This window comes from Molossus molossus, unplaced genomic scaffold (genome assembly GCF_014108415.1).
Source record: "Molossus molossus isolate mMolMol1 unplaced genomic scaffold, mMolMol1.p scaffold_m16_p_11, whole genome shotgun sequence".
NCBI classification, from domain to species: domain Eukaryota; kingdom Metazoa; phylum Chordata; class Mammalia; order Chiroptera; family Molossidae; genus Molossus; species Molossus molossus.
The window spans coordinates 99,746,755-99,772,987 of record NW_023425346.1 but is presented as its reverse complement, the minus strand read 5'-3'; the positions used below and the strand labels follow the sequence as shown (position 1 = coordinate 99,772,987).

At 41.1% G+C, this 26,233-nt stretch overlaps 2 protein-coding genes across 21 annotated transcripts in view; one reads left to right on the top strand and one right to left on the bottom strand.

The window, feature by feature from the left end:
* Positions 1–13,130, bottom strand: part of FBXO36 (F-box protein 36) — a 62,542-nt gene extending 49,412 nt beyond the window's left edge. Inside the window, exon 1 of the mRNA XM_036254725.1 lies at positions 13,035–13,130. Within this exon, the coding sequence (XP_036110618.1) occupies positions 13,035–13,130 (96 nt within the window). The remainder of the gene's footprint in view (positions 1–13,034) is intronic.
* A 502-nt stretch (positions 13,131–13,632) lies between these two features.
* The window catches only part of TRIP12 (thyroid hormone receptor interactor 12), a 149,538-nt gene continuing 136,937 nt past the window's right edge, over positions 13,633–26,233 (top strand). For 12 of the 20 annotated variants that reach the window (XM_036253463.1, XM_036253483.1, XM_036253481.1 and 9 more), the window contains exon 1: positions 13,633–13,770. The gene's annotated coding sequence lies outside the window, so the exon portion shown is untranslated. Of the gene's footprint in view, positions 13,771–13,870; positions 14,370–26,233 lie in introns of those variants that run through there. The other 8 variants (XM_036253482.1, XM_036253475.1, XM_036253471.1 and 5 more) reach the window with 3 other exon arrangements.

The following is a 26,233-nucleotide window of genomic DNA, read 5'->3' as shown; positions in this document are numbered from 1 at the left end:
TGTATCACAGATCTTCGACCATACACTTGAACTCGGCTCCTTTAGAGCGTCCTGCGTGGAGCCTCTGTAAAGGCCCTGTGGCCACGTCTCGGAGAGAGAGCCCTTGGCAGCGCAGGGCGGAAGGCCACGTGGAATCGTACAGAGGAGCCGGCGGCAGTTTTGTTTGGAACAAAAGGGTATGGAATGCATAAACAATATTTTTCCTGTTGGATGCCAAACTTGCCTTTAAAAAGAAATGCCAAAGAGACATTTTAATAGCTTTAGACAGGAGAAAGACTCATCTTGGAACTAAAGGGACTTAGCAGAATAAAAATGTAAGGTAGGGAAGAAACTGTCAATAATTTGTGTATCTTCATAAATCCCTTACGTATGATATACTTTGCTTTCGGGTAGGAAACAAGACCACCTCACGTGTCCACCTCCTCTTCCGCCCTCACAGCACTTCCCGCTGCTCACGTCTCCCACGTTGGTCTCCCAGCTGCGCAGCGAGCGAGGTCCGCCCCGCAGCGTCAACCGTGTCCCTCTCTGCAAAAGCCTGTGTGGACCCCTCTGACCCCGAGCAGTAGCTTTCAAGCCTTTTGTTTTCACAGCAGAACCCTTTTATGAAGGGAAATTTGTACAGATGTTATCTGTGTCTATTTATGTCGATCTATATCAATTTATGTTTACCTATTGAATAAAAGGGGTATTTTGTGAAGATAGATTTTTTAAGTTCAGATTAATAATATTTACTTATTATCAAGTTAACCAGAACAAAGAAACTATTCTGATAGAGACCTTTGAAATTAGGCATTGAGATATAGATGAAAACGAATATTAGTGTTACTCAGCCTAGTATCTGCATTTTATTGTAATAAAATGAAAACCATGATCCACGCAGATAATCATAAATCTGTCCACATTTTATCCAGACTTACCCTTTAAAAACGCAAACCTGATTACCATATTTTACCAACTCTAAAATGCCATCAACTGTACATTGCATCATTATTTTATGTATAGCATAGAAAGAAAAAAAATGCTAATTAAACTTTGATTTGGGAGACATTAAGATATCAAAGAAAGTGTACCTCCCAGTCATTGGCATTTAGTATTCCAGTCTTCATCCTCTTAAAAACCAGCGGCTCTGGCTCTCTCAGCACCAGGACAAAGCTCGCGATGTGTTCTAGGAGGCCTGCGAGGCGGCACCACCCCGACCACCGCACTCCCAGGGCACCAGCCTTCTCTCCAGTCCCGTCTTCCAGATGGCACGACCAAGCCCCACTTCCTCTGCGGAGCCTTCCCCGACCTCCTGGCCCAGGCCGCACCTTGGGCACTTGTGTCTCTCCTCGACAGTACTTACCATGGTGGACATCTCATTTGGTTCACATCTTAGTTCAGCTTATGTGCTTAGCATCTAGCTCCATGAGTGTTGAGAACATGTGCTTTTGCTCCCAACTATGTCCTTAGTGCTTGGCATAGCAGCCAGCAGCACCCATTACACAGAAAACACTCAAATGTTTGTTGAATGAATTAAAATCATTTTGTTTTAATTAATAATTTTAGGATACTTCAATTCAGAGGATCCAGGAGATCCAAAAATGTGAGAGTAGTTAAAACTTTCATTTTAGAGTTGAATTGTTAACGATATCTACTAAATTTTGTGTCCTTATCACAAATACTAAGTTCAGATAAAAAGAATTGAAAATTACTGTGTGTTAACTCTAGCTTGATGCTATCATCACAAGGTGGTCAATATGTTTTTGTGGATTCTCAGTGTTCCAATATCTGTGCTGAGTTGCTGCATCTGATTTTCAGGCTTTCTGTCTCTCTGTACCTACCTTGTACAAGCACGAATCCAAACAGGGTTGGTCACAGCTCGGCCTTCCCAAACAATGACACATTTGTGAGAAATTCTACTGTATTCACATTGGTGACAGATGCTTTCCTCTGAGGACTGCACCAAAACATGTTCATCTAGATTTTGGAAGCACAAGGTAAGGTGTTAAAATTGGATACATAAAACATGTGAGGGTGTAGGTATTTCCTTTGTATTACAACTTTTAAATTCGTAGACAAAGAGGAGATTTGAATAAAATGCTTGTGGAACCTCACTAGTCTATTTATTTGAAAACCACTGACTGGCTGGATCAAGTCTTGATTCTTGATTTACCAGGCACTCCCTGATCTGCTCCCTGGCTGCTCCTCAGTGGTCCTGACAATAGCACGTGACTTATCGCTCACCCTGGAACAAGTGCTGGGCTCACACATCCTTCGCTCACATGACTGTCCCTAGCTCTTCGTCTTCATCTCAGCTCACAGCTAGTCTTCATGGAGTCTTCCCTGACCTCCTCAGGATGCCCGCCAATGCTCTCACCAGACGGCTCAGATCGCCACGGCCCAACCCCCTTGCTGTATCTGTGTCCGTCCGTCTCCTGCCAGCCTGCAAACTTCTTGAGGGAAGGCACTTCACCTTTGCATTGGCAGCATGGTTCAGGACTTGGTGTGCAGCAAACACTCAAAGAAGCTTTCTCTCAGCCTTCTCAACCGGGAAGGTTTCAATTTTTGTCAGTGAAAAAAATGTGTACCCTGTGGCTTTAAACGGTTTCCTTGATCATTAGTAAGGTGAAGCACCTTTTCGTATGTTTATTAGTCATGTATTTCTTCAGTAACTGTTCATAGCCTTTGTCAATTTTTCTGAGACTATTTTATTAATTTGTAGGATTGATAATTTATTAATACAGAGTATATTAACCCTTTGCCTGGTAAATATGTGGTTAACATTTTCTCCCAGGCAATTTATTAAATGTGTTTTAAGTATCATTCACGGAACAAAATTAAATTTAAATGTATGTGATCTGCCGTTCCTTTCCTTTATGGCTTCCAGATTCGGAGTCTTGTGTAGAATTTGCCTCCAGATTAAAACAATATTCTCTTTTTTTCTTATGGCACTTTAACAGTACATGTCTGTATGTACAGCACTTAGCTCTTCAATCGATATAAAACTTTTCAATATATAGTCCAAGACAGAGATTTAGGTAAATTTTTTTTATTTTATTTTGTGACAATTTTGATTGTCAATTGTCACAATAATTATTGAATGCTTTCTATCTTCCCATTGATTGGAAATTCAAGTGGGCATTTTAGGTAAGACCTAAAGGAGGGAGAGGATTTGGATGTGGGGAGACTAACAGGAAGTGATTGGGCCCAAGTATACAGCGACAGAATGGAAAGCGATGGGTGTTATTTAAGGTATGATGAGCATGGTGGTCCTGGAATCAAGGTACTTGATCTGAAGAATTATTTGGAGAAAAACAGCAAACTTAAATTTTAGTATATAATTAAAAGATCATTTTTTGTCTTGTATTTAAAAAATATTTTTTTCTTTATTGATTTTAGAGAGAGGAAGGGAGAAGGAGAGAGAGAGAAACAATGATGAGAAAGAACATCGATTGGCTGCCTCCTGCATGCCCCACTGGGAATCGGGCCCACAACCTGGGCATGTGCCCTGACCAAGAATTGAACCAGTGACTTCTTGGTGCATGGGTCGACATTCAACCCTTTAGCCACACCGGCAAGGCTGTTTTTGTATTTTTTTTTAAAACTTACTATCTATTCAAAATTGAAACTTTTAGCAAAATTGAAATAAAAAAAACACGTTGTTAATCTGATTTTTATAGACCTACAGTAAGTATTATACTTTATAGAGAAATAAGAAAAGCCTTTCTCACAAGTCTAGGAACAGGAAAAGAATGCCTGGTATCATTTCTCTTCAGTATTTTAGCAGAAGTCTTAGCCAATGCAATAAGGCAAGGATAAAGAATACATGAGGATCAGGAAGAAAGAAATATATGTCATTATTCACAGATGACATGAATGTGTCAGAAAATCTAAAAGAATGATAAAAAATTAGAATTAGCAACTGACTTAGCAAGATCATTAGATCTTTTTTAATTAATCAATTGTTACAGATGTTTCTCCTTTTCCCCCACTGATACCCCTCTCCCCTTCCCCTGTCCCCAGCTTTGTTGTCCATGTCCATTGTTCATGCATACATGCATATAAGTTCTGTGGTTTATCTCTTCCCCCAACCCCTCTTCTGGGGATTGTCAGTCTACCCCACTTTCACGTCTCTGGGACTATCCCGTTCCTCAGACTGTTATGTTCATGATATTCCACAAATAAGTGAGATCATGTGATATTTGTCTTTCTCTGCTTGGCTTGTTTCACTTAGAAGATAATTAGATCTTGATAAAAGTTCTAGATAAAAGGAAATTTACTAGAAGCAAAAATCAATTGTTTTTGTTACTAGTTACAAATAGAAAATACAACTTAAAAAAGAAATTTACATCTGTAACAAAAACAAATTAATTAAAAAAAGAAATTTGCCCTGGCCGGTTTGGCTCAGCGGTTGGAGCGTCGGCCTGCGGTACAGAGAGACCCGGGTTCGATTCCCGCTAAGGGCACGTACCTTGGTTGCAGTTTGTCCCCGGCCCTGGCTGGTCGTGCGGGTGGCAGCCACTCGATGTGTCCCTTCACATCGATGTTTCTCTCTCTCTCTCTTCCGCTCTATCTGAACAAAAAAAAAAAAAAGGAAAAATGTCCTCAGGTGAGGATAAAAAAAAAAAAAAATTTAACTTAAAATAGAAGAGCTCAAACACCTAGAAATCTAATGAAATCTATATACAATTTCTACACTATGAGACATCATTGAGTAAAATTAAAGAATAACTAAAAAATTCCAAAAATAAGTATATACTATATTTGTGGATTGGAAACTAGATAGTAAAGATGTCAATTCACCACAAATGGATCTATACATTCACTGTAATTCCAATCAAAACATCAAAAGGTATTCTTGTGGAAACATAAACTGATTGTAAAAATAAATAAAATAACAGTGATGAGATGACTAGCCAGCTACAATAATTTTTACTGAAATGTGGAGTTTGACTAATTTGTCATTGGAATAAGGCAATGCAATATAAATCCTTAAACATTTTTCAGTATTTGTTGCCATATACCAGGCACACTGCTGGGTGTTTTCCAAAGAGTATTCCACAGAACCTGTTTCTGAGATGCTCAGAGAAAAATGGGTTCTGTAGTCACATTGTGCAACAGGATTTCAAAGGCGCTAAAAAATTCCAGAGAGTAGAAGCAAATAGAACTGTATTTAATCCTGGATTTTCCAAACATATCTGATCATGAAACCTCTCAGAGAAACACTGGCTTACAGTGCTTTTGAATAAAATTTTTAAATGTGTTTATTGATTTTAGAGAGAGAGGAAGGAAGGGAGGGAGAGAAAGAAAGCAAGGGGGGTGAGGAGAGGGAAACATTGTTGTGAGAGAAAAACATCCATCAGTTGCCTCTTGTACAAGTCTCGTCTGGGTATTGAGCCCGCAACCTAGATATGTGCCCAGACAAGGAAGAGACGCACGACCATTTTGGTGTTCAGGCCGACACTCCAACCAACTGAGCTACCAGCAGGGGCTAGAGTGCTTTTTAATTAATTTATTTATTTTAATTTTTTTTTTTCCTTTATTGATTTTAGAGAGAGTGGAAAGGGAGAGATAGAAACATCGATGAGAGAGAACATTGATTGGCCGCGTCCTGCATGTTCCCCACTGGGGATCGGGCCCACAACCTGGGCATGTGCCCTGATTGGGGAATGGAACCTGCGACCTCTTGGTGCATGGGTCGATGCTCATCCACTGAGCCACACCAGCTGGGCAAAAGTGCTTTTTTATATACATTTAATTCTCACCAAATCAGTGACGTAGCCAATGGCTGAACTGTTCATTGTTCACTTTAGAGATGAGGAAATGGAACCTCTGGTAGGTGAAGATTACACCAGGCCATATATCTAGCTACCAATATAAAATTTTCGATGCAAACTCAATTTTCCTAAAAAAAAAAAAAAAAAAATCCAGGCCTTTCTCCCTTGTAAAATACTACTTTAATGTGAATACAGCATTTCAGAGATGGAATAAACCCCGTAGTGATCTCTTAGACTAGTAACCTTATTATGCTGATGAGGCAACTGGGGCCCAGACAAATTAAGTGCCTTGCCCCAGGTCAAGAGCTTGCCGACAAGCAGAAAAAATAAAAGGATCCATGACTCAGTGACTCCCAATTAAGTGCTCTACTGCCCCATATAATTAGGAGGCAAATCTGTGTCAATGCAGGGCGAACCCAAATTAACTGCCCAGATTGAGGAGGCGCTCACAGGGGCTGAACGAACGACACACCTGGAAACAGATGAGTCTGGAGCTATGTCAAGTTGTCATGTAGTTTTGAAATGAGCACTTAGGAGCCACTTGATGACAGGTTATAGTACGGTAAAGCACTGAATATTGTTATTTATAAGAGTTTAATCACATTATTTGTATTATTTTATCCCTCTCCTCCGAAAAGTGCCACATGCCACTTGAAAAAAATTAAAAGGAATTGAAATTTTAGATTCAAAGTGATTTTACAAGTCTAATGGCGCACATCCTGCAGTGTCACAGGCTGGGAATCATTTTTCTGAAGTGTGTCAGATATGAGGGCTAGAAGAGTAACGCAGAGGGATAAACACCTGGCAGAACCTGTAGGGCCGGGAGGGTGTTTACAGCAGGTGCTGCTGTCAGAAAGCGCAGCAGGGAAAACCAAAACCCTGCTTGGCAGGGTGGGGCTAAAGTTCGAAAATGCAGTGAAGAAGGAGAAAGCCTATCTTTTAACCACAGAGGGAGAAACAAGGGACTGGGGGAGAAAGACAGCTGGAAAAGAGGAAGGCAAGTCAAGCCATAAAAAACAGAAGGGTAAAATACATGAAAGCAAATACAGTATTGCACTGACATTGGACTTTAAAAGCAACCGCTCGTTGTGGTGAAAACATTTTGGCTATGGCTGGTGGCCACTGGGCAGAATGGGCGAAGTGGCTTTGAAGTGAAGTCTGCAGAAACATTCAGTTCAATCACAGGGAAGCTTCCATTAGGGACAAGGAAAGAGTAAGCTTATCTTCTCCCTGTATTTGAGTCTTGAGGACCTTATATGGGGGACAGGTGGATAACAAAGCATGAGTTAGGGGTTCCTGGGACAATACCATCATAATATCAAGTTGACTACATCCCATCCAGCTTCCAAAATATGCAATCTGGTATCTACTTAATACGATTTCAATTTACTTGAGACATTGTATTCTCTAAGCTTTCTTGGAGGGCAAATAAATCTATTCAGTGCACCACCCTCGCCTTGTTTTATCCTCCACATCTTTTTGTAGCTCATTAGTAATAAGGCAAGAGAAGGCAATCCTTTAGTTTTTCCAAAATAATCATTACTTACATTAAAAACTAAAACAAAAGCAAAAATGTAAGGCCAGAAGTTTCTAGACACTAACATCTTAAAATTTCCCAAGTAATCATTAACTTATATTGCACTCCCTCTAAATTTGTAGAATTAGAATTATTTACACTCCACCCCACCCCCCAAAAAACACAGCAAGATCTTTGGTGACAACAGTTATTAATGCTGCCCAACATTTAATGTGGGACGTGGTGCTGGTGAAACTGGTGGAAGTTGGTGCACAGAGTAGTTGCAACTTCTCTCAGTAAGAGTTATCCATTTTAAATCATTATTGCTTTTCTCCGACTGTAAAAATAAATGCTCATTGCCTTGGCTGGTGTGGCTCAGGTAGTTGGATGTCCTCCGTGCCCCAGGAGGTTGCTGGGATTCCTGGTCAAGGGCACATGCAGGGGTTGTGGCTAGATCCTGGGTAGGGGTGTGTAAGAAGCAGCTGATTGATGTTGCACTCTCACGTCAATGTTTCTCTCTCTCTCTCTCCCTCTCTCTCTCTCTCTCTCTCTCTCTCTCTCTCTCTCCCTTCCTTTCTCTCTATAAAAATCAATAAACTATTAAAGAATGCTCATTGTAGCCCTGGCTGGTTTGGCTCAGCGGTTAGAACCTCGGTCGGCGGACCAGAGAGTCCGGGTTCGGTTCCCATGAAGGGCACGAACCTCGGTTGCAGTTTGTCCCCAGCCCTGGCTGGGGTTGTGTGGGTGGCAACCGGTCGATTGACTTTTTTCTCCCTTTCTTCCTCGCTCTCTCCCTCCCGCTCTATCTGAAGATAAATGCAAAACTGTCCTCGAGTGAGAATAATAATAATAAAAAAATAATGCTCATTGTAGAAAACATCAGAACTTTTAGAACTATGTAATGCAAAAAGTGAAAGCAATTCTTAAGAGAGAATCAATCCAGCTTTTCCCTCCAACATGTATTTAAAACAAAATAAAACTGTAGTTGTTTTTAAAAAAGGATCATACAATGTTTAACCCAGCAATTTGCTTTTCTTGGTTAAGATTTTATTTGGTCTACTTAATTAATACGAGATCCATCACATCATTTTAAAAGGTTATATACACCCTGGCAGGTTTTGCTCAGTGGTTAGAGCATCAGCCTGCAGACTGAAGGGTCCCAGGTTCAATTTCCGGTCAAGGGCACAGCCCTTGCTGGGGTCTTGTGGGAGGCAACCAATCAATGTATCTCTCTCACATCGATGTTGCTCTTTCTCAAAAAATCAATGGAAAAATATCCTTGGGTGAGGATTAACAAAAATAAATAAATAAATGAATAAATAAATAAATGTTGCATAGTGTTCTATAGGAAAGATTTTTTACAATTATTTTACTTTGGTGAACATTCTTGCTCGCATATCCTTGTACACATGTGAAAGCATTTTGGGATATAAAATCTTAGGTACGGATTTGCTGGGTCAACAGGTACCTTAACAGGTGTATTAACATTTTCATTAGACTGTTCTTAAATTTTAAATCTTTAAAACTGGTCAGTGGCTTCAAACAGCACTGGCAATTCTTTGTTGCAAAGCCTCTCAAACAATAGTTACCAAGTCTAGATTTCTTAAACTCCTTTTTCAGGAGTGACTGAGATAGCAATTTCTGTTACAGGTTCACATACATTCTCAATTGGTCAGTGTTACAATTCTAAAGCATGTCAAAAAGATTTTCCATTTTTGGGGAGTGAGCTTTTGGATTTCTTTTTTTCAGATGATATTAACTTTAGGTATGTTTTAAGAGTTTCAAGTAGGATTTAGGAAGATAGATAAAATAAGACTAATACCCAATTCTTCCTATTTAAAAAAATCCTCACCTGAGGACATTTTTCCATTTTGTCTTCAGATTGGCGGGGGGAGGGGGAGAGACATCGACCTATTGCCTCCTGCCTGAACCGCAACCAAGGTCCGTGCCCTTGACCAGGATGAACTGAACCCGCAACTTTCTGGTCCACTGGCCGATGCGCTAACCGCTGACCCAAACCGACCAGGACCCCAATTCATCCTTCTTTCATCTGGATAGAACATGATGGTGCTCTTGGGACAACCACCTGGGTTATTAGCTGCAGGAGGCCATATCTGCCAATTCTCATCTACTTAGGGTATGAGTACTATTTCTAGCAGTTTTTCAGTATGTGTCACATTAAACCTAAGCCACTAATTCTGACTACACTTCCATTTTGAGAGTACAAAGAAGACAGAGCAAAATACCTGTAATAGCATCCTGCTGGACCACCCAATCTAAAGTGATTTTTGCTTCCTCTGGCCTCACAGATTTTCAAATGTCTGTGCTATTCATTAACTTGGCAATTTTCCTTTGGACTTCAAAAAAAGATACAAAAGGTCAGCTGGTGTGGATCAGTTGATTGAGCATCATCCCAAGTACCAAGAGGTCACCAGTTTGATTTCCAGTCAGTGCACATGCCCCAGTTGTGGGCTCACACCTCAAAAAGGGACATGCAGGGGGCAGCCAATCAATGTTCTTGCATCCATGTTTCTATCACTCTCTCCCTCTCCCTTCTTCTCTTTCTTAACAATAAATAAATAAATAAATATTTTTAAAAAAAGACACAAAAGTTAAACCATTTAAATTGTTTATATAAGGCGAATGACTAACTATATTCTCCCCACCATATTATATGCTTCATGGGAGGAGGGACTTTGGTTCACTGATGTTTCTGAGCATCTAGAACAGTATTTGGCCTATTTATTTGTTGAATAAATGATAAATTCTTGGAAGGCAGGAATCTTCTTATATTTTGCATACCCATAGTAAATATCAACTTGCTGATGAAAATTAAGGAAAGAATCTTCATTCAGTAACATAACTTACGACTTTCTTAGAAGCTAAATAAAATCCAAGAATCTTTCCAGCCTTAACTTTTAGGAAGTACTAGTTTTCAAAAATTAGAATCCAAATGTATATACATATATTCTAAAACTAGAGTAAGAATAATTGTACCTTCGATCTAGAAAGCAGTGTACTGAAAGCCTTCATTATAAAGATCAGAGTTGAGCATTAAATTACTTCGACCCCAAGCTGTGTTCTAGAAAGTCTCTTTTTAAAACAAAACAGAACCCAAACAAAAACATGGCATCAAGTTGTTCACTGGGAATGCCTCTGTAAGCCTTAACAAAAAATATGTATGTATACACACACACACACACACACACGCTTTTTTTTTTTTTAAATCCTCACCCAAGGACACTTTTCCATTTTTTGTTCAGATAGAGTGGGAGGGAGAGAAAGAGAGAGAAATATCGACGTGAAAGGGACACATGGAGTGGCTGCCACCCGCACGACCCAACCAGGGCCCGGGACAAACTGCAACCGAGGTACGAGGTACGTGCCCTTAGCGGGAACCAAACCCGAGTCTCTCTCAGGACCGCAGGCCAACGCTCTAACCGCTGAGCCAAACCGGCCAGGGCAACAAAATATTTTTTAATGTTACTGTATAAGCAAGAAAGCAAAGAAAATATTTGTACAGCACATTTTATATTCTAGACTTTGCCAATGGTGATATGACTAAGGAGAGGGATACCTGCCTTCACATTCACATCAAATGTGCAGTTCCTTGGATTTAAAGCCAATAAAAATAAAAGCAGTAAAAAAGTATAAAAAGGAGACTCAGAGTGAAAGAAGGATCCTTCTAGACCTAGTGCATATTTTGGATAATTCACATTTGGGGGGAATAAAGGCAGAAAAAGGGAGGAAAAAATGTACAAGAATAAGTTTTAGAACGTTACTTCAGAAAAAAAGTCCATCTTATAAGACACATTTTAATTCTAGTCTTTCAGTACTTATCTATGTCAGGCCACCTCTTACTGGATGTTCGGTTTCCTGTGTTGAGACTTAGAAAAATTACCTTGTGGTTAGAAAATAGCATATTCTCAAGACAGTTGACTGAAAAGACTATTTTTTGGCTTACTATTTTTTACAACAAATTTTACTTTATAAAGAAAGTGAATTAATCAGATTTGAGATGAACTCTCATTGGTAGAACTGTAGTGAATATATTTAGTTTGCTTAAAAAAGAAAATGGATCATCTCTGGAAAAGGATTTTATATATAAGCAACCGACAGAAAGAATAGGGCCTAAAATAAAGGAGAGTTTTTCATCTGTAGAAGGAAAAAAATTAAGAACACTGGAGTGAGGGCCGCTGATTTCATAAAACAGAGTAGTTAAAGGAAGGCACGTGCGCAAGTTAGACTAGAGAGCAAAGTCTGAAGAACATCAACAACAGAAACATTCTTGGGGAAAACTAAAGCCAGAAGCACTCCTATGGTTAATTTACTAAAACAAAACGGTCAACAAGTCTTCAACTTGCTAAGGCTTACATTGTTAGAGTCTAGTACACTTGTAGTACCAGAACATCAAGGAAAACAATTGCTCAAAAATTTTTTAAAAAGACACAGTATGGAAAAGACTGTAAAATAAAAATTAGAACATTCTTACTTGAGATAGATGAAAATAAAAAATGAAGTAGGAATTAAGGTAAGGAGATACTATTGGTTTCAATCACTCATGTGAGAAAGGGAAGAAGTATTAGGATTATACACCTTACAGCGAATGGAAAACAGTTATTCCTAAAAACTGTACAGTAACGTAAATTTCAACAATTGAGAAGTACTAATGAAAAATTTCTAAAAATTGTTTAACTAAAAATTTAACTTTGGCAGGCTATCACGGGGTACTATGAATATTATGCCTGTAATAGTTATGAATGTTAGATTTAAAAAACAAAATATGTATTATTTCTATCTTAAAAGGTGCTTTTGAAGCTACCAAAGACCATCCTCTGCCTATTCTATTTAAGGGCTCGTGGAAAAACGAATGAAGTAGTCACTATCCACGCCAAAACAAATGCCCGCGAAGTTCCACATGTCACTTCACAGGAGTGCCATCTACTCGAGTGCAAGGTGCACGGGTCTCTCTCAGGGACGGGGCAAGCTCGGCCGGGCTCGGGAACGTGTTCCGAGGGGGGGAGGCCCCGCTCAGGTCCCTCATTTCACGGGCACAAGAAATCACCCGGAAGCCCACCTTCACCTGCTCAAGGAGTCACAGAAAGAGGCCGACGGACCCTTGACTCCGGCGATAACCTGACCCTCGGTCCTATTGCGGGGGAGCAGATGTCATCATGGGTGGGGCCGCCGCGCGGAGCGCTGGCCATTTTCGTACCACCCCCTGGGCACTTTCCGCGGGAGAGAGAGGCTCCCCGAAGGTACGGGCAGCGTTCCCCACGGTCCGTTCCGACTAGAAGGGAGGAGGTTACGATGCGGCCGTGGTGCACGCCAGGACCGCAGGCTTAAGTTCTACTCCGGGAAAGAGACCGTCCCTCTCCCCCTCCCCTGCCGGCTCCTCCTCGGGACACTTGGATGAGTCTTTCTTTCCCTCCTCCCCACGCCGAGGTGAGGCGGCACGCAAGCCCGGGACGCCTGTTTTTCTCTTCGCGCGGAGCGAACTCGACGGGTAGGAACCCCGGGGCGCAGGAGGGGGAGGCGGCGCTGTGGGGAGGCAGAGAAAGCTCGCCGGGGACGAGCGGGGCCGGGGTCGGGAAGGGACTACCGAGGAGGCCGAGGTGACGAGGGAAATCGGCCGGCTGGGAGCTGGGACCGCGCGCTTCCGGCGGGCCACAGTCAGCCTCGGCCTAGCGCGGCTGGCGTTCCGGGCCCCGCCGGGGCGGGTAGGTAGCCGGCAGAGGGGGTGAACCGCGGCTCGCACTTGCCTGGGACCGGGTGACCAATAACTGGTGGTAGTCTTTGCTCGGCGCCGGGCCTTGTCCTACAATTTCGAACAGAGTCTCCGGCAGCCACGACGCCATCTTGGGACGCCACCGTCGTCGCTAAGACAACCAGGAAGGGGCGGGGCTTGGTTGGGGTCAGGAGGCCAAAGCCCTAGTTTCAATCGAGCTCCGCTTTTGAGCCGACAGGGGGTTTCTAACTTGGGGTGGTGTCCCCTTTTCCAAAGGGCTCAGGGAACTGGGGTCCGTGAGATTTCCACCTCAGGTCTCCGGTGACCCGAAAGGGAATTAGTTCCTGCTACCACGGAGGGGCGGGGGGTGACCCCGGCGGAGGGATACCGAGTGAAGCCGCACATTCCCCTTCCTGGTCCCTGGAAGGGGTCGGGAGGAGAGCGCAGGCCGCTGGGGACGTCGGTCCGGGCGTTAGGGGAGGGAGGGGCGATGCGATGGGCCGCGAGTAGGCAGCGGCGCCCGTCCCGCGGACCCGCCCGGCCGCGCAGTCGGAGGGCAAAGTAGTTCCCGGAGGGTGTTGGAACGGGCGGGGAGGGAGGCGGCGCGGGCGGAGGCGCACTCCGGCCGCGGTGCTGCGGCTCAGCTGATAATTGAAGGGACCCGAGGAGCCGCCGCCGCTGCCGCTGCCGCCGTCGGGGGGGTGGGGGGAGCGAGTGGAAGTTACTGCCGCGCCACCGAGTCCGGACCGGAGACTTTGGGGCTCAACTAGGTAACTGGGGTGCAGTTGCGAGGTGTGGGGCCAGGCCTGGGGGGAGGGGGATGTGCCGAGAGATTTGGGATGGGGGGTGACGGAGGGGAGGAGCTGGAACAGAAAGTCCCAGGAAGCCCGGTTGTGTCATCGCCGAGAATCGGACCCCGCTCGGCCTGCTCCCGGCGGCAGCAGGGCCGCGGAAGGACCGGGCCGGGGGTTGACTGGCGAGGCGCTCGAGGGAGACGGCGGCTGGGGGAACCTGGCCCGGTCGGGAGCGGGGGTCGCCGGGTCCCCCCTCCGGCCCCTCGCGATGAGCAGGGCCCTTGACGGAACTGGGGTGAGGCGTGCGGGTGTTAGGGGGCCGGGGGGGCCGGAAGTGAGCTTTGGAGCTTGGAGGGCGTCTAGGAAGAGAGAAAGTGGGGGGCCGGAAGTGCAGGTGGGGGGTGTGAAGACGGTAAGGGTTCCCCGGAAATGGGATGGGGGCCCGGAAACCGGGAGAGGGGAGGCTCCAGGGCCGGGGACGGCCCGGAAATGGAAACTAGGGAGCAGCTCGAGTGACAACAGTTGTGGGAAGCGAGGGTCTGAGGAGGGAGAGGCCGGAGTGACTTTAGACCGCAGTAAGGGGTTCCTGCCGGGGACGGTTGGGGGCGGCGAGGCCGGAGCCGGGGTCCCGGCCTGGCAGTGCCAGTCGTGGGAAGTTGAAGCCGCGGGAGGGGACGGCGAGGCGGGCACGGGCGGGCAGGGGGCATGGGGAGAGGCCGAGCAACTTAGCTGGGGGAGCGGGCATCCTTGTAAATAGACCGGAATGGAAATTGGGGGGAGGGTCCGGGACTTGGGGGCGGTGGACCAATTGTCACTCCAGTCGTATTAGCATTCAGAGCCAGCCAGGCGATTAATTCATCTGTGGGTTACATAAAACCTGTTACAACGTTTACCCGTCCGGCCCCCCCGCGCTCCTCCGCCCTTCCTCCCAGTGAGGGGGTTTCTCGTTCAGAAACAAGTGTGGGGGGTCAAACGACGAAGGCTGTCAGGCCCCCAGCCCTGCCCTCCGGGGCAGAGACAGTCACGACGGTTCAAACGCACAGGCCAGTCGGGGAAATAAGTTAGACAAACTCCTGCGGGGGCCGGAGGGAGTCGGTTACCCGGTGTGGCGAGGCGAGAACGGAAGGGGTTGCTCCCAAACCCTAGACTGACAGATTGTTTGCGATAAGGCCGTTTGTCTGCGGAGCGTGAGCTGCAGCAACGTGCCTGGCGCTGGGTCTGGTTTAATTGCTTCGTTAGTTGATTGGGGGAGGGACTGTGTCAGTGTGTAAACATTCGTGTGTGCCCGGTAGTGGGGGGGGCGTTTAATAGCGCCGCGAATCGGTCCCGAGTGGACTTCCAACTGCTCCCCTGCTGTCTCCCTTCCTGGTCCACGTTCCCCGGTCTTGCCTGGGCTGCCAAATCACCCGATCCCCGGGCTTGACTCCGTTTTGTAGGCCCTTCAGTGGTGTGTGTAACTTTCTAGTCCTTTCCAGTCTCTCGAGATATTTTTGGCATTTTATTTTTTAGAGACTGAGTTGAGGCTCAGAGGCTCCTCTCTGAAAACAAAACAAAAATATATACGGGATAGACAGTTGAAAGAGCTATTGAGTGGGGTGAAAAACCGAGTCTTGGAACAAAGGTCCTAGTTGTTAGAGAAAAAAAGGCAGGAGGCCTATATGTGAGGCCTGTGTGTGCTGAATTTACACAGGGTGTGGGGGGTTGGAGAAGGGACCCAGTTAGGGTTGAGGAGTGGAATTATCAGAGGTTTAGAGAGAATAAATTACAAAGGGTGTTAATGGGGCTTATTTTTATATTTACATCATGCAAGGAGGTTAATATTAGGTGTGAATTTCAGAGTAAACTGTCTAATTCTTTTGAAACGTCCATTCCTGCTCTATGTTCAGCCTCAGGAATATAGAATTAATGTGGCTTTTTAAATCATCTTTGTGAGATTGTTTGGGGAGTTTTTATGTCATTTATTTTAAGCTTAAGAGAGTTCATTAACATAGTTGGGGTTTGTGGGCTTTTTTCACAGCTGCCTTTCTGTGACTGCCAGTATCCATAAGAATTGAATAACTGTAATTAAGATTATCATTTTTTCCATTTGCTCCCCAGTTTTACAGGAGTTTGAGAGGTTTTTAAATCTGCTCAGCTGACATTTACTATTTAGTTTGTGTTCATGAACAGACTTTTTGTTTCAGTTTTTAATTTACTTTCTAAAAGTTTTAGAACACTTGATGCAGTTAGAGTTCTAGAAGGTGCTAAACTAAAATAATTATGTTTAAAAAACGAAGGGGATGCTAGGCCAGGGTAAAATCAGTGCTTTCTAGCAAAGTAAATTTGAAGTAATGTTTATATTCCCATCCTAACTTTTAAGGTTACTGGATTTATGTTCCCATTTTACTTTTCTAATCCTCACCTGAGGATATTTTTCTATTTATCTTCAGATAGAGTGGGAGGGAGGGAGAGAGAAACATCTACACGAGAGGGGCACGGCTGGTTGCCTCTTGCACAACCCCAACCAGGGCCAGGGACCAACTACAACCGAGGAACATGCCCTTGACTGGAATCGAATCCACGACTCATTGGTCTGTGGCTCTACCGCTGAGCCGCACTGGCCAGGGCTTATGATCCTATTTTAAAGACATCATCCTAGCAAAGAAACACATACAGGTTTAGGAATTCATATCCCAACAGTAAGTACCTGTTTGACCTTGAGCTATTCACTTCCTTTATCAGGTCTGTACTTATTTTACCTTTAAAATGAGAATAATCACTATCTTACCTCACTGGGTGGTTGTGAGACTCAGTGACTTGGTTGTGAAAACTACAAACTGTTAAATGTAAAATATTAATAATTTCAGAAAATTACATTAGCTCTTTTGAGGTCATTAAAAAAAAGATAACAATTTCTGCCCTGGCCAGTGTGGCTTAGTTGGAGCATCCTGTACCCCAGAAGGTGGTGGATTCTTTTACTGGTCAGGGCACATACCCATGTTGTGGGTTTGTCAGGGAGCGTGAGGGAGGCAACCAATTGATGTTTGTCTCTCACATCAATTTTTTTTTTCTCTCTCTCTCTCTTCCCCTCCCTAAAATCAATAAAAAAGTTAAAGTTTCTTATCAGTGGTGGTGATTGGGGGTGGTTGTTGGTAGTTTGAAGGTAAGAAGTTAAGCACTTTATAATTTTAAATTGCTGCTAAATTGATTGTGGAACTTGGGCCCAATTTCTATCTGTTAAAATAATTTTTAAAAATATTTTTCTTGATTGATTTTAGAGTGAGGAAGGGAGAGGGAGAGAGATAGAAACATCAGTGAGAGAGAACATCAATTGGCTGCCTCCTGCACGCCCCCCATGGGGGATCAGCCCACAACCTGGGCATGTGCCCTGACCAGGAATCGAACCTGCAAACCTCTTGGTGCAGGGGTCGATGCTCAACCATGGAGCCACACCGGCCTGGCTGTTAAAATAATTTTTGTCTTCTATCACCATGCTAGATAGTTTTTCACCATACAGCCTACTGAATAAATTTGTTAATCCTCTTTAGAGAAATTTTAAACAAATTTCTTTTCGTTTATTATTATTATTTTTCTGTGTCTATGAGTTTACTTTTTTGCTTAATCCTTCACCTTTTTCACCCAGTCCCCCAACCACCCCATTGACAGCTATCAGTCTGTTCTCTGTATCTTTGAGTCTGTTTCCTTTTTTTTTGTTGTTGTTAATTTATTTTGTTCATTATATTCCACATATAAGTGAAATCATATGGTACTTGTCTTTCTCTTATTTCACTTAGCATAATACTTTCCAGGTCTATCCATGCTGTTGGAAAAGGTAAGATTTCCTTTTTTTTTTTTCAGCTAGGTAATATTCCCTGTGTAAATGTACCACAGCTCTTTAATCCACTAATCTAGCTACCGAGGGGCACTTGGGCTGCTTCCAAATCTTGGCTGTTGTAATAATGCTGCAGTGAACGTAGGGGTGCATATATTCTTCGAATTAGTGTTCAGGTACACTCCCAGAAGTGGAATTGCTGAGTTCTAAGGTAGTTCCATTTTTAATTTTTTGAGGTAACTCCACACTGCTTTCCACAGTGGCTGTACACCAGTCTGCATTCCCACCAATAGTACACCAGGATTCCCTTTTCTCCATGTCCTCACCAGCACTTGTGTTTTACTTTTTTTTTTTTTGATAGAGTGGAGGGAGGAGGGAAGGGGTGGGAGAGCAAGAGAAAGAAGCAAACATTGATGTGTCCATGTGGATTGGTTGCCTCCCGCAGGACCCTGCCTCCCGCATGAATGACCCTGACGAGGGTTGGGGATGGAGTCTGCAACCCAGGTACATGCCCTTGACTGGGAACCGAACCCTTGACTCATGGGTCCACAGGCCGACGCTCTATTGAACCAGACCAGTCAGGGCTTGTTTTTTATATTTTAATTATTGACAAAATATGTGCCTATTCTTGGTTCGTGGCCCTTATGAAATGGACTTTCTAGAGACTACAATTAAGGGACATTTCTGAATCTTAATCTTGTTTTTTTTTTTTTTTTTTTTTTTTTATGGAATCTAAGGAGGTTTCTTATTTTTTGTTTTAATTTTAAGTGGATGGGTGGGAATCTTTTTGAGCAAATGTGATAACAATTGCCCTGTACTTTTTTCCTGTTTGCTGAAGTCATTTGATGGACTCAAGTTGAAAACACAACCTGCTTGTTGCTTCTCATCTTCACTCAAGTTCTTGCTGCTGCCAGCCTGATCTGTACTTTTCTCTCATTTAAATCATTTTAGGTTCATTTCTACTCACCCCTTAAAAACATTTTCTTAAAACGTTTTCCTTTATTTCTTGGTTGTCTAGATACGCTTCATTTTGGGATTATAGTGCTAAATTTGTTAATGTGTTGTTTTTGATTCCATGACTGTGTTATAGGATTCATGAGGGTAAAATTGATCTAAGACTGCTATATTTTACATGAAGATGCATTCATAAACCTGATTGAAAATAATAGCTATTTTCCTTTTCATTCCAAACCGATAATGTTACACTGGTCTTGCCTACTATGCAGCCAATCTCTTCCTGCTTGGAAAGGGTCTTGGCCCTAACAGATCCTCAGGATGCTGTTTGCATTAGTGATCACAGCCTCTTCACATCTTCCTGATTACTGTGACATCAGAGTGCCTAGATAGAGTGCTGTAATAAGAATTTATTTGGTGGATATTACATAATAAATGTAATTTGTAGATTGTTACATAATCTTGGTGTTTGTAGTTCTTAACATGTTTGTGTATTTTTTTTTTTTTATACTGCCTTTATATAGTTCACATAACTGTTACAGATTTCTCAGAGGCATAAAATCCTAGCAAATTGTTCTTTACAATCTCTACCTGGACTGCCAGCTTACTCTGTACATATTGGGTGCTTGCTGCTGAACCAGTCTCTTCGTTCTGATTTAAGTAAAATTTAACTTGGCTAATGTCCTGGATTTTTAAAAATGCAGTTCCCTAGTACACCTGAAACTTATACCGATGTTGTCCCAATACATTTAATTTTTAAAAATGCAGTTCTTTAATTAAGACTAATATCCTGATTTATTGATAGTTTCAGGTTATTGGCAAAAGAAGTTTCCTAAACGGATACACATCTGCTTAATAGTTTATCTCTGAGGCCTTTTAGATTTTGGTTGTGGTTTTTGTAGTTTCATTAAACTGGATTGGCTGAAGAAAAAGGAACTTGTCTGTTATTTTGATTTACCTGTTTCGTCTGAGTGTGCAGAAGCTGTTGGTCATAGTCAGTTTTATGATTATGCTTGATTTAAAAAGTCATTTTAATGGCCTAGAATAAAAAAGCTTCCTGCTACTCTGTGTTCTTTCTTTAGTGAACAACACTGTTCGGGCGAGTATCTGATGTAAAGGTAAAAAGACTTGGATTCCAGTCCTGGCTGTGCCTTTTTTATTTTTATGTCCTTGGGCAAACAATTAACCTTTGTGGGTTTCAAGTGCTTAATCTGAAAAAATGTGGTTTATTGCCATCTAACTTAGAATTAATTGGCATTATATGCTAAACACTGTATTTAGGAAATTAGGCTACAAAGATTAATTGGAACACAGGGCCCTTTCTCCACTGGTTCATTACAGCATTGACCATTGCCTCATTTGGTAACACCCTTCTACCTAGAACATACTTCTGTTATATTATGTAGGTAATTTTTGAGTGTACAGTAGTATTCTGTAGCCGATTATGAATTCCTTTAAGTGCTTGACCAATAATATGAATTCTTTAAATGTTTATTGAAGGAATAAGCATTGTGAGAATAAAATGATAATGTAAGTGAAAATATTTTGTAATGATTTAATGTCCTCTTTGTCTTGATAAACATTTTGAATTGTTAATACTAAAAAGGTTTTGGGGAGTTTTCTTTTTAATCTGTTGATATATATTTTAGAGACTGCAAGTTGCTCTAAATCATATATATTAAAAATTAGGGCAAGCCATTTCATATTCCTTAACTGTCCGTTTTTTACATATAATGGCTGATTATTTAAATGCAACATTGAGGACCTAAATATATTTTGATGCAGGGTGCATATTTATTAAATGTAAGATTGAGTTTTATACATCATTTTATTTTATTTTCTTTGTTCCTTATTTATTTTTATAAATGTGATGTTATTGCCCATACAGGATTTTGAAGGCTACTTATAAGCTGAATTGTGTATCAACAAGCCTTCAAGACTTGAAATTACAGCATTTCAATGTGTATGTGAATCAGCTTGTTGGTTGTCATAACCAGTGAATTTTCTATCCTGAATTTAACACTTTACTTATTCCACTCATGGGCAGCATTCTGAATAAATAGATGTACCTTGTACCATCTTCTTAAGGTCAAATTAATTCATTTCGAAGTCTTTCTACTGGTAAACATGTATGATGCCCTGGAAACCTAAAGTGCAGTGAGTTTTTACGGATAGCCCATCTAAAGTTCACTGTTGAGTTGTAATTTAAGCTGCTTGGTGTCCTTAGAGAGTAGGTTCATGAGATCATATGGAGGGCCTCCCCTCACTCCTTTTTTAAAATTCTTGAAAATCATGTACTTGTAAATAGCAAATCTATGAAAATGCTACAACTTCTGCTATGGCCCCAGTATTTGGTAATCCAGTGTGTTTTGCATTGTGCTGCTTGTTCCTCTTTGAACACCTACGAACTGCAGCACACCTGACTTTGTTTACCTGGATTGATACCCCTCTACCATCTTATGTCTTTTAATGCTGTTTATACACACTTTCTTCTGGTAGCTTCTGAAAAATTTTTACTCTTCAGTCTTCTCCCCTGTACCCTTTTCTGTGACATTTTATTTGTTCTACTTATGGTGTTTACAGTCTGTCTTTGTTTACATCTTCTCTATCAGATCTTTGGCTTCTTGGGGTAGAAGCCTCATTCTTCTATCCCCACAGTGGCTGGCACAAGGCTTCTAACATAAATGCATTGTACATGGTAAGTGGCAGCCTTTGTTTTGGTGACACGTTGAAAAACTATATTGTGAACTAATATTAGCATCATTTGCCTTATTTACTGTCAACTTGCTTATTTTAGGTTTTCAGGGTTTTGTAGCTGAGGTAGGATGCTAGAATATAAATGTCTCAGAATTAGGCTCATTAACATCAGCTACTTAAGGGATTGTGAAGGCATCAGACTATTTTAGTAACTTGGTTACCCCAGGTTTAGCATTTGGAACTTATGTTTATTAGCAGATGAAAGTTTATTTACCGGTGCATATTAAGTGTTTCCTGTGCACCAGGTCTGTGCTGGGAGGAATACAAAAGGATACTTAAGACCTACTTCTTGTCCTCTGAGTTCTGTTAATGTTTCATTTAATTGATAATCACTTATCTTGTCTAACTTAACTTGATAACTATATAGTGTAGTATTTAGCATAGAAAAGTATTCTGTAGTATTCTACATGTACGTTTACTGCATTTAGGAAACCTGATTATGAGAATCTAAGTTAAGAAAAAGATCAATTAGGGTATGAGTTTTGGCTTTACTGAATTGTTGGAAGCGCCTTCATTATACAAAGATTTCATCAGCCACTTATGTGTATTTCTGGTTCTATACAAGGACTACCCTCTTGGAGTGTGCTGAGGATAAATGAGGGACTTATAAAATGAGATGTTATGTTGAAATGTACTTAACTGCAGGTGAATTCAAATTATGATAATAGAACATAACATATAACAGAAATACAAAGTTGAGTTTTATACAGTGAATACTCAGAAGTTTAGAGAGAGATTCAGTCCTGGGTTTATGTTTCTGAGGAAGACTTCATGGGGAGAGGAGGGACTTGACCTGGTCTTGATTGAAAAATGGGAGCTTAAAGATGTAATTGTGGTGAGGGTCTAAAGGTAAGATAAACTGGCTCTCTGGAGTGGAGAGTTCACATTGATGAAGTAACAGGATATGTGGGCCGAGATTATCAAGGTCCGTAAATGGGAGATTAAGAAAGATGTAATAGATAGATATGTTAAATTTATTGTTGATTCCTGAATAAGCAAAGACAATGTGGAAAAGGTGCAAAAATGTTTAATTTGTAAATGAACTGAAAAGAAAAACAAAAGTGCTCTTAGATTTTATTTATCTTATTGTGAAGTTGCTTCCGTTTTTCGACTGCACATAATGGATTTTACCTCCATAGGGACAGTGGAGGTAAAACTTCTTGTTCAGTTTCCCTGTGTAGTAGTTGAAGTAGTTTTGTTCCGTAAGCAGGAGCTGGTTTAGCGCTGGTTTAGCATCCAATGAATCCCATGGTTCCTCAGTTCAGTCACAGAATTTTCCGTTAGAGGAAGCTGGCAATCATTTTTTCTTGGTACATTCAAACTGTTCAGAGATGTGTGTGTGTGTGTGTGTGTGTGAGTGTGAGAATCCTCATCCGAGGATATTTTTCCCATTGATTTTTAGAGAGAGTGGAAGGAAAGGAGGGAGGGAGGGGAAGAGAGAGAGAGAGAAAAAGAGAAACATCCATGTGAGAGACACATCAATTGCCCCCCCCCCAACAAGCCCTGATCGGGTCAGGGATCGAACCTGTTTGACAGTTAAGAGCAATTAAACCCAAAGATCCTTCTGTCAGTGGGCCGATGCTGAAACCACTGAGCTAAACCAGCCAGAGCCAGAGATTTAAAAAAAAAAATTCAGAGTACTGTTTGAGAATTAATATATGATATTTTTTTTAGTTGCACAGTAATTTATCAGTCTTATTTATAGGAGAAACTTTTGTTTAGCATCTAATGCAGTAAAAAAATGTTTAGAACAGATATAAATTGTGGTTTAAGTATTTACATACTTTTAAAAAGTACAAACTAATATTACCCAGTTTAATCAAGTTAAATATTTTAATTCTGGTTGATGTCATAGTAGACTGTTATCCCTTTTACTTTTATAAATGGATGTACATCAGGACTTTAAAAATGGGAAATTAGGTTTAGATGATGGCTGAAGGGAAAATATAAAGAGAATAACATTTTATTCAGGGGTCTGGTAACCATAATATTTACCTTTCTTCATAGTTTTGTTTTTGTTTCTAGTGTATTGTAGATTTTGCTAAATGCAGTTTGAATTTATTTGATTCTTCCTTATGTGGAGCTGGCAGAGATGCTAGCTATATTAGTGCAAATTTATGACTTAATGCCTGTGGGGGCTATTTATGTAGTCCAAAATTTGTGCGGTTTTGTGGACTTTAGAATAAAAACATTTCTGAAGTTTGTGTATTTAACTCCTACAAACAGGCAAGAGTGCCTGTTTTTCTGCAAGACAGGTAGGCAGCTTCCTATTTTTTGCCTTTATGAAACAGATATTTCCATTTCTTCTACCCACCTAGAATAAACTGCTTAGTCTTCAGAGAAAATTTGATCTTTACCCCTCCTTCTCAGATCCAAAAGCATTTGTGCCCTTCTCCCAGTAGATGGCAACAATTAGTCTGAATTTTGAGAGGACTCAGTAGTTCTTAACTTTATGATCAAACCTCTTTGCTAAATATTTCTCAACTGTCATTAGAAACTTTAGTGTTGGTTTCCACATTTTGGCCTCAGAATACTTTTCTTAGAAAACTTGACTGTTAATGGCTGAATTCACCTTTTTTACTCTACTCTTCACCCTGTCCTTTGAAAAGTTTTACTCTTCCAGTTGCTGCTATGAGGTAAGACTTGGGGAATTTCAGCCTTTGGTGTGGTGCACTGTAAGATAATCTGCTTCTGCCTCTTCTAACCATCTAGTATTACCTTTCAGCTGCCTGTATATTAGGCCATGCCATCAACCCCCCCCCCCCCCAACCCAGGTATCTTCTCATTACACAAACTAAGTACTGCTGAGAGGAATTACTGAAGGGATAATAGACCATCATTTGGGGTCATCGTTATAGCACCTGTTTTAAATGATACTTAACCTTATATTTATTGGATCGGCTAAGGAATTGGTAAACTTAATGTTTGCCAGAGTAGCAGCATTTCTCTCTTGTGGGGTGGACCTTCTACTTCATTCCTGTGTTAACTTACATTTAGCTTATTGATGCTTTGTTTCTTGTTACTAAAAATTAGTTCATAATTGCACAATTAACTTTTGAGAGTTTACTATATTTAGAAAAACTTAAAACTTTTTCAGGATGCCTACTGAGTTTATTTAAATTTTTAATTCGGTAGTAAAGAATTTGGGAAGTTTCCATATTACTTAAGAGAGTTTTATAGTTAGGAGTGGCTTAAACTATAGTTCTTCTAAAGAATGTAAAGTCAAGAAGTTACTAAAGCAATAGCTCTAAAAATTCTGCAACTTTTTTTCTGTTTTAAGGGTTAGTATTATAATCATGGTGCAAATTATCTTGGTTTCAGCAACTGCTTACTACATTTATCTTTTAAAGGTGTTGCTTGGATTACATTACCAATACTCTCAAACCTAGAAAAACAATCATTTAAAACATGTCTGCTCTTAGTGAAGTTAGTTTGAGTTAGCAATGGAGATAGAATTAATGTGTATGAACAATAAGCATTTGGTATGTATTATATGTATTTTAGAACACTTTTTATTTCAAGTCCTAGGTCTATATGTGGGATTATGAAAGTATATAAGATGTGGTCCTTGGCCTTGAGTTTATATTCTCACAGGGAGGGTGGTAAACTTTAGAACAAAATTTAACCATAAAAACTATTAAACTGAATTTTGAGACATTACTCAGATGCCTTATCATGTGACTAGCTATTTGGAATAGAGAATATGGTAAGAATATCACCAAAGTATTTATCAGAATAGTTGTATTATCTGCTTGTATGTATGCTTGACCACATGTAATTCCAAATGTAATTCCTTTTTACCTCTCTGATGGGTTTTCTTGTAAATATGTGTAAAATATACTAATAGTGATCTAGACAAGTCCACTGGTGTGTGAGATTAATGGGATAAAAATAATAAGAAAAGACTTTATAAATATTAATAATAGCAGCTAACCTCTTGAATCTTTCCCTTGACTGAATGGTACTTTACATAGGTTAGCAGTCTTCAGGGGCAGCGATGGGAGGTAGGTGGGATGGAGATGGGTGGTAAGTTGGACATTCTAGACAAGGAATGTAATGAGGGTGGGCGAGAGTCTTCTCAGAAGAGGCTGTGCATTTTCAGTGTCAGAGGAGAGTTAACTGGTTAACTGTACTGAGTAAATATATTCTTATTCTGTTTATTTTTTGTTTTGTTTTTATTTTTAATTTTCACTTGAGAATATTTCTCCATTTATCTTCAGACAGAGTGGGGGCGGGGGAGAAAGACAAAGAAAAACGTCAATGTGAGAGAGACATATGGACCTTATGACTTCTGCACAACCTGACCAGGGCCGGGGCGGAACTGCAACCAAGGGGCGTGCCCTTGACCGGAATCAAACCCGTAACTCTTTGGTCTGTGGGCCAATACTCTAACTGCAGAGCCAAACTGGCTCTGTGATTTGTGTTTTTTTAATGAGTTCTTTGACCCATATCTGTCTTCTAATAAAAAAATTATTTACAAAATGAAGTCATGGGTCAGATTTGGCCTGTTGGTTGTAGTCTGCCAAACTCTGCCCCAGAATATTAGTTACTGCCTTTACTTTGTTCACAGGAGTTTGTAGTGCCTTTTTTTTTTTTTCAATGTTTTAAAAATAATATGTTGTCTGAGTGATAAAGGAGTTGAGTGTAAGTGCCTTAAGAGCTATAACTGGGATTCAACCTAAATCGTTCCTCTAACACTATGATCTGTGTCACCTTGAGTAAGTCACTTTATTTTGGCTTTAGTTTTCCCATATGTAAAATGGGAATAATAATAATAATACCTATATTCTAGGTTTATTGTGAGGATTAAATTATTTAATATGTAAAACTTTTAGAACAATGCTTGATACAGGGTAAGTGCTCAGTGTTGTATCTATTGTTAGTAACCATTATTTTTGAGGGGGATCATTTTTATTT